Raw genomic sequence first — 15,377 nt, 5'->3', positions numbered from 1 at the left:
ATTGAAATGAAACTCAGTCTGAACAAATTTAGTGGCGTTGTGTATTTGAATTGACCCTCAGAATAGTAATTTCAGTCGCAAGCCGTACTTCAGTGTAGTCTCTGATTGTATCAACAGTTGAAGCTTAGGCTCCCATGCCCCACCAGCGAGATAACTGGGTTTTGCAAACTAAGCATTATTTGTGGCAACACTTTGAGCGGCATGATGGAACTATGCCGAGCGCGCTAAGTGTTATTAGACCACTAATGTAGTTGCATGAAGTGGGTGACGAAGTATATAAGTATCATTACAGCGTGCTTAACCGTTATTGCAATATTGAGGCTCCAGTTTGACTAGAGTTTTAAATACATAACAACTCATGAGAAAACTGTCAAGTTCGATTTAAATATAAGTTAGGTTAAAAAGCGAATTCGCAGACGAACTTATATCAGAAGTCGTTATAGTGTCCAGTCGAAGACCACATTATCAAGAAGACTTGCAGCACTGCTGAAAATCGGGAGTCTCCACTAGCAGCGCCACCCCGGATGAAGGTGGCACTATTTATGATAGTGTGTGTAAATTTTCATACTCGCACCAATACACTCTTACACTTTTACACAAAGGTACCACCTTAGCTCACTAGGTGGCGGTGCCGTCGATGACGCTTGCCGTTAGTATAGGAAAATAGCAGAGTTGCAAGTCTTCTTGATAAAGTAGTCTTCGGTCCAGTCCAGTCCATATGTTAAAGATGGCTCTACGTCAAAGATAAATCGCATTTGATTTGGTTGTGGTAGAAGGCAAGTTCACATGAAAGAAAGGGAGAAAACTCCCCTAAATGCAAATACAAAAAGAATAGTGTTGAACTCATTCACTGGTTTACGGTAATCTGACTTGCGTCTTTCCGGGTTGACCTCCATTCGTATTCGTGTTCGTATATATCTCTTGGATCTGCAGTCCTTAGGACACCTGGTTTACCACTTATTTAAACATTTTATTGACTTTAAATAGATGTTTCAACTTATCCATTTTTTCTCTTTCCTTTCCTTTGCAACAAAAAAGTCACGAACATTAACAAAACAAAGCCCTGAATAAATAATTAAAAATGCACGGAAAAATAATATTTCGAAATAGTGAATGGTTCAAACGTAAGAAAAACAGTATGATATATTGTTACATAAAGAACAGATGTAAATGTTTAGTAGCTACAATGTGCACAGCTTTAAGTGAACCATTCCATTACAATACACTTTATTGTAGCTGGTACACTGTATGGTACAGGAATGGTTCTCACCAAATACCCTATGGTTAGTTTTTATCTGGGGGCCCGCGGACATTTCGTGCGGCCCGCGGCACGAATGAAGAAAAATAATAGAATTTGGCCCGAGGAATAATATTTATTTTTGTTTCATATTTTCCAGTGAAATGTAATTAAAAATTCCAATTTTATATTTTATCCACTTATCCGCGAGCGGTAATGGCGGCGGCGGGCACAATTAACCGATTCGAATTTTGACGTTTCTTGGGGATCACAATCGGTTGGCGCCACTAAACGGTGGGTGAAGGGGTGAGGAGGAGAATGAAACTGTTTTGACTTTCCCCCATGAAACGTCAAAATCTGAACCGGTTGAATATGCCCGCCGCCGCCATTACCGCTCGCGGATAAGTGGATAGTGCACTTTGATTGATAAGAGTACGGAGGATAGACAAAATGATCGGGACAGGCAAAGTTTTCACTTTTCAAAAAATGTTCAACTAGCTGTAACTTTTTGAAAAGTGCATCAAATATTCTCAATTTTTTACTGTATGTTCATCAACTAGTTGTGTATTAGTGGTCCAAATTTGGAAATTATCCGGCTATTCTGCACGAAGTTAGGAAGATTCTTGAAAAAGCATAATTTTTCGATATCCAACTTTGAGCTGTTATATCTCCGGACTCAATGAACCAATTGCAATGAAATTTTGACCATTCATGACTATATAATGAACGCTGAAAAACATTTGACTTAACTTGAAATTTTTAACAAGAGAAAAAGTTATAGCGATTTCATTTTTCTCACGATTTTTAAACATTTATTGACGGCTTTGTTGTTACTTTCCTTCAAAACACATTTATATATAAGTCAATTAGAGGGAAATTAAATGAACTATGATTTGCATCTTGAATTTTGAAACGATGATGAAGTTTTGGATAATTACGTGTTTTATAAGAAAAATAATCTAATAGTTATAATTTTTTTCCGTGTTAAAAAATTCAAGTTAAGTCAAAGGTTTTTCATAGCTCATTATATAAGTCATAAATGATCAAAATTTCATTGCATTCGGTTTATTGAATCCGGAGATATCAGCTCAAAGTTGGCAATCGGATAAATTTTCCTTTTTCAAGAATCTTTATAACTTCGTAGAGAATGGCCCTTTTCCAAATTTGGACCACTAATACACAACTAGTTGATGAACATGCAGTAAAAATTTGAGAACATTTAATGCACTTTTCGAAAAGTTACAGCTAGTTGAACATTTTTTGAAAAGTGAGAATTTTGCCTGTCCCGATCATTTTGTCTTTCTCCTGTGTTAACGTTCTTCGAAGTTTTTGAAGCAAAACTCGTTTTCGCGGTATGATAAAGCTCAAGCTGAAATATTATTTTATTATTGCATGGTACTTTTAGGGAATTGTTTTATACTCACAATTTAGTCTCCTCAGTTAAGCAATCGTGAACAAAATTATTCTAATTAGGTTTTAAGTACAAATTAGCCTGTAAGTTCAATTAGTTAAGTACAATAAGAACAAAATTATGCATGTTAACTTACAATAGAAATATCTTCAAATATAAACGAGTTCAACAAATCTAATTCTGACCTCTTGCTATTCGATGTCTTTTGTCTATCAGTGTAAACAATGTCAGTCGTCCGTCACTTCCATCTGACAGCGATAGGTTTTAAAAGTGGCCTATTACCATACGATGGGGCTTGCACGTAACACCCTGTATATTTTATAGAAATATTGAACACTGCTTTGAGTTTGCAAATTTCAAGGATCATCAGATTGCTTCCGTGTGAAAGTTTATGTGAAATTTTGAGAATTAAGATAAACAAATTAATAAGAACATTTCAACAACAACTTTGAGTTCTTCCTTCGGAAGGGAAGTAAAGCGTGGGTCCCGAGATGAACTAGCCTAGGGTTAAAAATCTCGTTAATACAGGTAAAAAAAAACTTTGAGTACCTTTTGAAATAAATAAAAACAAATTAATTAAAGATCTATGAGCATTCGGTAATTCGATTTTTGATGTTAAATTTCAGCAAGCTCTGGTATAACATAACAACATTTTTAGGATTCAATATAGAATTCTGTTTATGAACGCCATTGCATCTTTCTTAATACTAAATCGAACTTCAATATCCTGCTAGAATTTTCTAATCTAAGATCTAATCTAATCTAATGAAATGTCGATGCTGATTGAATATATGAAAATTCTGAAAAGTTTTGAAACAAAAATTTTGTTTTTATTTTTAGAATTCTTTTTTTTTTTTTTTTTGGTTTGAAGCCATAATCTCGACAAGCAAAGTTCAGAAAAATTTAAAAAAAAAGTGTTTTATCGTCGAATTTTAATTTTTGGCCCGACGACTGATAAGGAGCGTTACCTGTGGCCCGCGGCCACGAAAAGTTGGGCAGGCCTGACCTAGGTGAACAGTAATGCTCGTTTGTCTTAAAAGCACCCTTACTTACTAAATTCGTGGTCTCTGGTTTCGAGAACATATTTCCCAAATACTTACTACAAGTTATGTACTTTTAGAGTTATTTTAGGATTAAAATCCTCTATTGTAAAGAAAAGGATCACGTTAATAAAAGTTTCGCTTATGAATTTTAATTCTGGGAGCGTGAGCAAAAAGTTAAAGGCCTTCAGACTACGGAGAGTAAACTAAACTCCAAGGCAAAATACACAAGGAATTGGCATCCCTATTCCACCAATGCAATGTTTTCGTAGCCAGCATAACAGCGGCTCAAGCGTAGGGCTCAAGCTGACAACCTATCTTTCAACACAGCAGCATAATTTTAATGCGGGGTAAGAAAACAAGAAGACCATAACAGTCCCCTGAAAATACACCCTTCAAATCAGCAACATATGATTGAGCATAGTTTGAGCCAAGGTTTGAGCTATGACCACTTATGCCCCTCTTTCCCTGAACTCGACGAAAAAAAATCGCTGTAAAGGCAATAACATCAACTCGGCAACACTGCCTAGCCACAGCGTAAAACTGTAAACAACGGAACATCTCGCTCGCTGCTAGACGGCGCGCACCCACACACCCATTCAACTCCCACATCGCTGCTGGGTGGACGCTTTTTGGAAAGCGCTGAGAGAGTTTTCCACGTAAACTTGTGAATGTGGTAGTGAGAGACGCCTCTCTCGTCGTACGCTAGCGATGCGGTGAGTGGTGCTGCGGAGAGAGCGACGGTGGTGTGATTCGCGTTCCGTCTCCCCGCACCCTTAAATGAAACAACACAGCGCACGAGTAACTTTCACGCAGCGAGCAAAAAGACAAAAGAATTTTCACGCAGATTTGTGTAACACCGGATCAGCACATTTTTTGTGTTGATCCGGTGTTACACAAATCTGCGTGAAAATTCTTTTGTCTTTTCGGTCGCTGCGTGAAAGTTACTCGTTGCGCTGTGTACATCGAGTTCTGCGTGCGTTCGTCCTTTTTGCGAGCGATGGTCAGTGTTCAGTTGTCATCGAGCGGTTGCGTCTTGCAGACGTGGAAAAGTTCCGATTGCGAAGGAGGATTATTTTTGCGAGTCCAGAGAAGAGGGGAGTTGTTTTTCTTCCCGCAGGAAGAAAAAGTGAAAAATCAATTCGAATCATTGCGGGTGTGGAAATTGAGTGGAAATAGTTTTCCATTGGTGAGTTGTAGAGTGGAAAAAAGTCGAAGAAGAGATTGGTGCTAATTTTTTAAGGTGGTGAATACTGCAATCGAATGACAAAATTGCACTAAAAGCACTACACAGTGAAGTAATGCAAATTGTGCAAAAAATATGAAGTCTGTTCAATAAAATTCGTCTTCTTCATAGGTCGAGTGTTCCGGAGTGCGATGGTGTTTGTGAAATTTATCGTTTTTGTGCGGAGCTGGCTGCGCGGTTGATGGTCGTCAGTTGAATAAAAAAGAAGGAAGAGAGGTCTTTTTTTCGCAAATTTTTCTTCCTCATCTGCCTGCCTAGCACAGCAGCGACTTTGCGCTGCGGTGGATCTTTTCTTGTTGGTTTGGTGGTGTGCTTTTGCTGTGCCCGTTCGTTCGAACTCGAAGTGCGAAATGAAACGCAAGTGAAAATACAATTCCCGCTGATCGAGCAAGAAATAAGTGCAAGAAATACCTACATAATCCTACCCTTCGGGTCCGGCTGCAAAAATTGTTTCGCTCAGTTCCAGTGCAACTGTGAGTGCAATAAACGGTGTTGGGAGATCAGTAGTGGAGGCTCCTCTCCGGGTCAGGTGAAAGTTACTGCTGCCTGCACTCTAGCTTTGTCAAGTGCATCGACGTCATAACAAAAGGGAGTTGGTAAATAGCACGTCTCTTGGGTGCAGAGGAATTTCGCGCAATCTCCGGGTCTGCGCGATCCGCACATATCATAACACCGCAGACGGGTATTACGTCGCGCAACACGCGGCAGTAAGATACCGTTAGAAGTGCCGCGTGTGTGTACAACAGTCAGGCAGTCAGTGTTGAGATTGGGGTGTGATAGAGAAGCAGAAGAAAAAACACCCAATTGGGGCGCGTTGAATGATCGACGCGAAGATAAACAACATGGCAACGACGACTCCGGTGCCGACAAACGCCGCGACGCCTACGGTAGTTACGGGAAATGGCGTTCAGAAGCAAGAACCGGATGTAGTTAATAGGTCGGCGACGCCCGTGAAGAAAAACCAAATGCAGAAGCAACCGAAGGAAATTCACTATGTTAATCCGTTTGTGCACAAACTGATCTGGGACGATCCCATTGATAAAGTGAAGGTAAGTGTTGCATTTTAATGCTTCTATGTATAGAGTGAATGGCTTACTTTTGATGCCTTATAGATTAAAGATATATGTAAATCCATTGAACTAGCAGTTATACTTTCAATGGATGGTACGGGAACGTTCAGTTCATTTATAATGTCGTATCATTTAGAGGTCAAATCGAGTGGCGAGTTGCATTTTGAGTGTTACCTTCCACAGGAAATAGATAGTTAACATTTCAAATTCTTGTTGTGAAGGGATGTAAGCCGGATTTGCTTTTATTGATGTCCCATTTTCCCAGAGTTGCTTTTCATATTCTTTATGCTGTAAGCTTTGCTGCAAGAAACAAGTTACGGTTTTTGCTTTTCCGAATTTTTCGTTCAACGAATACATACATGAAGAATAAATAACAAGGAACACGAAATGATGAACGTTCTAAAATAAGCTTGTGTAGGGAAAGGGGAAAGAGGATTGTGATGATTTTTATGGGTGTCTTGCGTTTTTGAGGATAGTTTACTACCTTAACTAAGAAACGCCAACTTTTACCAAATTTACCGAAACAAATGAACAAATTTAAAAATATTAACTTTTCGGTAGTGGAACGTTGTTGTGGGCAAAACGATTCTTGAGGTGGATGAAAATGTCTGCTTGCATTTCCCGCTTCGGCTTGTAATGAAATACCAGAGGGCCCCATTTAACAACAGTCACGGCAAGGGTGGAGGCGCATGGTAGTTTTGTGAGTTTCATAATATTATAGTATAACCAGCGCTCAATTGGCTTCTTTAGCGGTGTTGAGATAATTCCATATTCGGAATCTGCATGTCATAATGAGCCGAAATCCAAATTTTCATGAATTTTGGTGCCCGGGAACCTATTTAAAAATCAATTTTAAGTTTGTATGGGAGCGATTTGTCGAATCACCCCTCGTCGCATTTTGTACTGGGCGAAGCTGTCAAACAATTGCCCAGCTGTCAAAAGGTGATTTCAAAAAATCTTCTTGAAATTAATTTTAGGCACCAAAATAAAGTTCTAAAAATCTGAAAAAAATCATAGTTGCTCAGAAAAGGATGCTCTTTCGTATGAAATTGAAAAAACAAGACATTTTTCAAAATTTAAAAACCCAATTGCTTAATTTCGCTTCAAATCAGATCAAACAGCGAAACAAAAATCAGCTTTTGGTCTATCTCAAAAGCAAACTTTATGTGTCTCTGGCAAATGTTGGGTTGCTGATTCCGAATACGGGCTCAAATGTGCTCCAGCATTGTGATAGTGGCGACAATAATATATCAAGTAGCTATATTAGGAAGTTTACCAATAGTTTTTTCGCTCCATTTAAAGAGTAACGTGTATTTTTTTGTGAACGGCCTCTTTAAAAAAAATTCTACAAAGTTGTTCTATGTTCTTGCTCTTTTTTCTTCTTATTAGAATAACGTTTCAGCTAAAACAGAAACTGCATCTTAACCAGAAATTCTTGCTGGGATTCCTCCAAGTAATTTTGATGGGATTTATCTAGCAGCTGCTGCTGTTGCATCTCCAGGAATTTATCTAAAGATTTTCTCCTCAGGAATTCCCTAGAGATTATTCCCGCAATTAATAATATTACTGGAAGTTCCCTTCCTTTGAGATACTCTTTTGGAATTGCAACAGGAATGCTGCTAGAATTTATCCAGAAATTCGTAGTGGGAATCATTCAGGAAATCTTGCTGGAATTCCTCAAGTTTTGCTGAAAATTATCCAGAAATTTCTGGCGGATTCCCAAGAGCAGAAATACAGGGTTGTTACAACAGCGCGGATTTCGCGATTTTCGCGGATTTGGCGCGGATTTACCCATGGAATTTGGCCCTCGCGCGGATTTGGCGCGGAAATGATTTTTGTAGTGTGTACAGCGAAATATTTGAATGATTATCGGCACTTGAATTAGAAATTATTAAAAGTAAATATTTGTTCAACCCTCCTAAGATGTTAGAAATTTTGCACCACGGTAGCGTAGTGTACGTTCAGCGTGCCTGACTGGGTCATGTTGACCTTAACATCCTACTAGTGAAGAATTTGGAGCAAGTTTTCGTTTTGGTTTACGGCAATCGTTTTCGAATTTCATCAGCTCTTCAAAATATTTCTTTGAAGAAATTGTGCAACGATTCTTCCAATTCCATTGGGGGTATGATGTGCATCTTTATTCAACTTTCGAGTTCTCGTTTCTCAAAAAAAAAAAATCAAATTTGTTTCTAGCAATTCCTTCGAATTTCGACTGTTGGTTATGTTGGGAGGTATGGCGTTCAGTCTTTGGAGGAATAACTCAAAAAATGGATTCTTAAGCTTTCATCCGACGTTTTGGTCGCTATATTGCGCCTTTTCTGAGAATTAACTATGCTCCGTTTTATCGTAAGTATGAGCCCGCTGCATAGTCCACATTCGTCCCAGACGTAACGCATCGTCCGCCGCCGGCGGCGGTGTTCCTTTGAATGTAATATCCGAAAGATATCCGTTTATTGGAAGCCGAAAGGGTAATAGTAATCTGCCCGAGTTACTGGTACAATTTTGAAAGGGACCAGCTATATATTTTGAAGAGATTTCTAGATAAATCCCTAGATTATTTCGGGAAAAAATCTTTTGAAGGGTATCCTAGAGGAAACTGCTAGTAAAAACTTTGGCGAAAAACTCTGGGGGATCTCTGTCGGCATTTCTGGGTATATTACTGCAGGAATTCTTGGAGAAACTCCTAAAAAATCCAAGAAAACCCTGTAGGAATTTCAAAGGACTCCAGCAAGTAAATCTTGAAAATTGTCAACATTGTCTTTCTAGGATTTTACCAGTAATTATCCATTTTAAGGGACGTTTTCCTCTAGGCAGAGGCACAACCTTGTGATCAGCTTGATTGCTGTCAGGTCTCGGGGCTTAAATGTAGCACACTTGTGGTGCCAAAAAGAACGAAGAAGCATCACGGCACTTTTTTGTTGTTTTTGATATATTTGATTTCTATTTCCATAAGGAAGGAGGTTGTTACACAATTTATCCTTCTATTTTTTAAATTATTATTAACCAAGCTTCCAATATTGAAGACACAAGATCAAGAATCACAAGAAGAGCTGTTTATGCTAGTTCACCGAACATGGTGCTTGATCGTCAAATTTGTTCATTTTGTGTGAAAATACGCAAAGGTAAATAACGTTGACAATTTAATTAACAATACATTCTTTTACAGCTCAATTCGCAAAATCAATCTCCCACCTTTCGTCATCCTTAAGGCCATGCAAAACTTTAAAGCCACATGGCTAAAGAGGTTGCAATACCTACTCCCAAATTCCACGGTGTATTATGGACGATGTGAGTTCTTGGACTTGCATTGGAGACTTGGCCCCATGATCCCCTTGTGCATCAATAAAATAAAATAAGATTACTCATTTTAAGGGACGTTTTCTCAGGTTTTGCCAAGTTTCATTTATTTAGTTAACATCAAATTCATGATAATACTGAATCAACAATTTGCCGCCATAATACTCGATTTGCAGCTGCAGCTCTCCAACGTCGGTCACGCCCAACACTCGCCAGATCACGCTCCACCTGGTCCGCCCATCGTGCTCTCTGCGCTCCACGCCTTCTTGTACCAACCGGATGGTTAGCAAACACCAACTTTGCAGGGTTGTTGTCCGGCATTCTTGCAACATGCCCTGCCCACCGTATCCTTCCGGCTTTGGCTACCTTCTGGATGCTGGGTTCGCCATAAAGTGCAGCGAGCTCGTGGTTCATCCTTCTCCGCCACACACCGTTCTCCTGCACGCCGCCGAAGATCGTCCTTAGCACCCGTCGCTCGAAAAATCCGAGTGCTTGCATGTCCTCCTCGAGCATCGTCCACGTCTCGTGCCCGTAGAGAACCACCGGTCTTATTAACGTCTTGTACATGGTACATTTGGTGCGGGGGTGAATCTTTTTTGACCGCAGTTTCTTCTGGAGCCCATAATAGGCACGACTTCCACTGATGATGCGCCTTCGTATTTCACGGCTCACGTTATTGTCAGCCGTTAGCAAGGAACCTAGGTAGACGAATTCTTCTACCACCTCGAAAGTATCCCCGTCTATCGTAACATTGCTGCCAAGGCTTGTCCTGTCTCGCTCAGTCCCACCTACCAGCATGTACTTTGTCTTAGCCGCATTCACCACCAGTCCGACCTTTGCTGCTTCACGTTTCAGGCGGGTGTACTGTTCTGCCACCGTTCCAAATGTCCTAGCAATAATATCCATGTCATCCGCAAAACATACAAATTGGCTGGATTTCGTGAAGATCGTACCCCGGCTGTTGAGCCCGGCTCGTCGCATCACACCTTCCAGCGCGATGTTGAAGAGTAGACATGAGAGTCCGTCACCTTGTCGCAGTCCCCGGCGAGATACGAATGAACTGGATAGTTCACCCGAAATCCTTACGCTGTTCTGCACACCGTCCATCGTTGCTCTTATCAGTCTAGTCAGCTTCCCGGGAAAGCTGTTCTCGTCCATAATTTTCCATAGCTCTGTGCGGTCGATACTGTCGTATGCCGCTTTGAAGTCGATGAACAAGTGATGCGTTGGGACCTGGTATTCACGGCATTTCTGGAGGATTTGCCGTACGGTGAAGATCTGGTCCGTTGTCGACCGGCCGTCGATGAAACCGGCTTGGTAACTTCCCACGAACTCATTTACTTTAGGTGAAAGACGACGGAAGATGATCTGGGATAGCACTTTGTAGGCGGCATTCAAAATGGTGATCGCTCGAAAGTTCTCACACATTAACTTGTCGCCTTTCTTGTGGATGGGACAGATTATCCCTTCCTTCCACTCCTCCGGTAGCTGTTCGGTTTCCCAGATCTTGACAACTAACTGGTGCAGACAGGTGGCCAACTTTTCCGGGCCCATCTTGATGAGTTCCGCTGCGATACCGTCCTTACCAGCCGCTTTGTTGTTTTTGAGCTGGTGGATGGCATCCTTAACTTCCCTCAGCGTGGGAGTTGGTTCGTTCCCGTCCTCTGCTGCACCAACATAGTCATTTCCTCCGCTGCCTTGGTCCTCCGTGCCTACATTCTCTTCGCCATTCAGGTGCTCGTCGAAGTGCTGCTTCCACCTTTCGATCACCTCACGTTTGTCCGTCAGAAGGCTCCCGTCCTTATCCCTGCAGATTTCGGCTTGCGGCACGTAGCCTTTGCGGGATGCGTTGAGCTTCTGGTAGAACTTGCGTGTTTCCTGTGAACGGCACAGCAGTTCCATTTCCTCGCACTCCGCTTCTTCCAGGCGGCGCTTTTTCTCCCGGAAGAGACGGGTCTGCTGCTTCCGCTTCTGTCTGTATCGCTCCACATTCTGTCGGGTTCCATGCTGCAGCATTACCGCCCGCGCTGCATCCTTCTCCTCCAGAACCGCTCTGCACTCCTCGTCGAACCAATCGTTTCGTCGACTCCGTTCTACGTACCCGATAGTGCTCTCAGTTGCGTTGTTGATGGCTGCTTTGATTGTACTCCAGCAGTCCTCTAGAGGGGCCACATCGAGCACACCCTCGTCCGGCAACGCTGCCTCGAGATTCTGCGCGTATGCGGTGGCGACATTCGGTTGCTTCAGTCGCTCTAGATCGTACCGGCGGCCGCCGGTAATGTACGTTGTTAATAACGGAGAGTTTTGGGCGCAGTTTAACCATCACCAGGTAGTGATCGGAGTCGATATTAGCGCCACGATAGGTCCTGACGTCGATAATGTCGGAGAAGTGCCGTCCATCAATCAGAACGTGGTCGATTTGCGATTCCGTTTGTTGTGGTGATCTCCAGGTGTAACGATAAGGGAGGCTGTGCCGGAAGAAGGTGCTACGAATGGCCATGTTCTTGGAGGCGGCGAAATCGATGAGGCGTAGGCCATTTTCGTTCGTCAGCTGGTGGGCGCTGAACTTTCCAATCGTCGGTCTGAATTCCTCCTCCTGGCCTACCTGAGCGTTTAGATCCCCTATGATGATCTTGACGTCGTGGTTTGGGCAGCGGTCGTACTCGCGTTCGAGCTGCGCGTAAAATGCGTCTTTGTCATCATCAGTGCTTCCGGAGTGAGGGCTGTGCACGTTTATTATGCTAATGTTGAAGAATCGGCCCTTGATCCTCAACCTGCACATTCTTTCGTCGATCGGCCACCAACCGATCACGCGCCTCTGCATGTCGCCCATCACTATAAAAGCTGTTCCCAGCTCACGTGTGTTGCCGCAACTCTGGTAGATGGTATGATTACCTCTAAACGTTCGCACCATAGATCCTGTCCAACACACCTCCTGCAGCGCTACGATTCCGAACCCGCGGTCCTTCAGTATATCGGCGAGTATGCGGGTGCTCCCGATGAAGTTGAGAGATCTGCAGTTCCACGTACCGAGCTTCCAATCGCAAGTCCCTTTTCGTCGCTGTGGTCGTCGCCATTGGTATCGGTTCGCATTCTTCTCTTGTTGATTTTCCGGTGCTAGTCTTTTTTACGGCTGGCTCGCAGGGCCTGACACCAACCCACTAACCCAGGGAGCTGGGCTTACCTTCCCGGAAGCTACGGGTTCTGCATTGGCATTTCCTCCAACTACAGTGCTAAATAGCTAGGCTCGAGCGCCAGTCTTCGCCGAGGTTTTGCCAAGTATTCTCCTTGAAAAATTCCTCACCGAAGATTCATTCAAGACAAGCATGGGAAAACTCATTCGCTCACCCGAATGCCGGCGATGCAAAATAGCAAAAAGAACGCCAACAACCCAATGCTGAGTGAGAGCATGGCGCACTAGGAACGAACGCAACACGAACGGCTCGCTACCGACGCCACCGAAGCGAATCAGGAGAGAAACAAATAGAGTGCGAAATAAATCAGCTTGCATCGGTGTATACGACAAGAACGTTCGCTCTCTCAACTACCGAGAGGCATTCAGCTGATTGAATCAAAACGCACTCACTGATTCAATTCCCAGTACTGAATGCTTCCACTGAACGCCAAATGAACGTTCCAAAATGAATGCTCTCGCACTCGTCTCAGAACGCAAACATTCGTTCAATCTTGGTTCGTTCGCCTTCGGCACTCAGATTCCGTAGCGATTCATTCGGCCGTCGTTGCTTGCGTCGCTCGGTGCTCGGCGATTGGAAAGAATAGGCCAGTGCTTCCCAAACTGTGCGCCGCGGAGCCCTGGTGCGCCGCGAACACTTCCCAGGTGCGCCGCAGGCTTTTGTGACGAAACAAAAAATAACAAACTTTTCATTTGTATTGCGGAGCACCTTTATTTTTATCTTTTTAATAAAACTAGTGTCGTTCACATTTATTTTTTAATCTTTCCTGACTCTTCGATTGTTCCATAGGATATCTGGTATCCTTTTAAAACATGTCAATTGAAACCACATTTTAAAATTTCAAGTTTTTGAAATTGTTTTTGGAATTCTTAAGCTTTAGCTTAGCTTTTGATTTTAAAATAACTTGTCCAAAGTTTTTAATTTCAAGAACATTATTTACGTTCTTTTTACAATAATTACAAGATCTTCGGAACAGCTTAGCGGCATGCAGGTTTACCGATCTGGTAGTGTGAAGAGCTAGCTTTGACCTTTTTGAACCGGACTGTTACATCAGTACTGCCGCAACCTCGTTGAACTCGAATAAGTTTGATATGCTCTGTTTCATCTATGGGGTTAAATATGGCCAATCCAGGCGCAAAGGGTTAAGTTAAAATTTATGAAAATAAGTTCAATTAGAGAATAAGGTATTAGAGAAGTGTTTCACGATTTAGTCTTGCACACTGTAAAGTGAAAGTTGCCTAAAATTAAAAAAAAAAACTTTGTTAAAAACTTTGGTGCGCCGCGACATTTTTGGAAATGTCAAAGGGCGCCGCGATAGCAAAAAGATTGGGAACCACTGGAATAGGCAATGAAAGTGGAAAGGTTTTGCTTGGCTGGGGGAGAAGCACACTCGCATCAGATTGTGCGTGGGTGTGAGTGAGGGATACGCAATAAATTAATGATTTTTTCCCATCCTTGATTCAAGAACTACTAAGACATTACTCAAAAAATGTTCGAAGTGATCTTATGAGAATTTTTCATGAGTATCCTTCTCAAATTCATACTGGTTTCAAAAAATTATTTAAAAAAAATGTTCGGGTTACTGTCTCTAAAAATATTCAGTAATACTTAAATAAAGCCAAGAAAGTTCCATTCTGTTTATTTCAAAGATTTTTTTTTCAGTTTCTTATAAAATTTCTTCAGTTTTTTTTTAAATATTTTTCTTACGAATACACTACCTAGTTTTTGGGATGTTTCTCCTGAGATTTTGTCTAGAAAATTCTTTTCAAAAATCGCCCAATGGATCTTTAAGAAATGTTTTTGGAAAAAAAAACGAAAGTTTTGCCGGAACGTCTTCAAACTAACTTTCAGAAAGCATGAGTTGCGTTGATTTACGAGTCAAAAGTTTATTCTTCTTCCAGCAGTCCATTCCAGTTTAATGGATTTAATGGATTTCTTCAATAACGTGAAGAAAGAAAAAAAATACCTTCACGCTCTCGCGGATTTGGCGCGAATTTATTTCCAGTATCGCGCGGATTTGGTGCGGATTCAAATTTAGCTCGCGCGGATTTGGCGCGGATTTTTTTTTCACCCTTCTCGTAACAACCCTGGAAATACCATCTGCAAACACTTGAGAAACCCTAGTAACAAAGCTTAGAGAAACCCTGGTAGAACATCCTGAAGGAATCCCAGCATGAATTCCTGGAGGTATTCCAAAAGGAATTCTTAGAGGAATCATTGAATCAGTGGAGGAATTACGAAGCAATTTATTGGAAAATTCTTGAAGAACTCCATAAAGGACTCCCAGCATGAATTGCTAGCGGAATCCTAATAGGCATTCCTGGAGCAATTTCAAGAAGATTTCTACAAGAATTTCTCTAGGGGCTTTTGAAATTCCTCTTGGAACTCCTTGGAACTCTAGATTTCTCAAACAATCTCAGCAAGAATTTCTCCAGTGATTGCTCTTCGAAGTCCTTCGAAAATTCCTGGAGAGATTCATGGAACAAGCTCAACTAGAAAGAAGCTGAAGTTCAATTACAACAGGAATTTCAGGGAAATTTTCAAAGAAATCCTCGTATAAATGCTGCACGGAATCAGAGTTTTTTTTTTTTTTTTTGAGGAATCTCAGCTGTGATTGCATGAAGAATTCCTGCACCAATTTCTGTAAGAACCCTAGTTTCCATCAAGGAATTTCTCCACGAATTCCTTCATGAATTATTTTAGTAATAGCGAACTTACGTAGTTTCGACCGTTTTTTTCTCTTCTTCATGAGGTGTTTTTGAAACCTGTAGAACTCAAGGTAGGCCTCAAATCTCTCCCAACCATGCTGAATTATACGACCAAGTTTATGGAATTTATGGAGGACCTGGCACCCCTGAAGGCATTCACTAAGGAATCCCTGA

At 41.7% G+C, this 15,377-nt stretch overlaps 1 protein-coding gene across 3 annotated transcripts in view; it reads left to right on the top strand.

The window, feature by feature from the left end:
- The first annotated feature begins 4,696 nt into the window (after positions 1–4,696).
- The window catches only part of LOC109403566 (lysophosphatidylcholine acyltransferase), a 91,951-nt gene continuing 81,270 nt past the window's right edge, over positions 4,697–15,377 (top strand). Inside the window, exons 1-2 of one of the 3 annotated variants that reach the window (XM_029861565.2) lie at positions 4,699–4,877; positions 5,046–5,983. In XM_029861565.2, the coding sequence (XP_029717425.1) occupies positions 5,753–5,983 (231 nt within the window). In that variant the 5' untranslated portion in view covers positions 4,699–4,877; positions 5,046–5,752. Of the gene's footprint in view, positions 5,984–15,377 lie in introns of all 3 variants that reach the window. The other 2 variants (XM_029861566.2, XM_029861567.2) reach the window with 2 other exon arrangements.

The sequence above is a fragment of the Aedes albopictus genome, chromosome 1 (assembly GCF_035046485.1).
Source record: "Aedes albopictus strain Foshan chromosome 1, AalbF5, whole genome shotgun sequence".
In the NCBI taxonomy this organism is placed as follows: domain Eukaryota; kingdom Metazoa; phylum Arthropoda; class Insecta; order Diptera; family Culicidae; genus Aedes; species Aedes albopictus.
The sequence above is the reverse complement of the archived record's forward strand: the minus strand, read 5'-3'. Positions and strand labels throughout refer to the sequence as shown.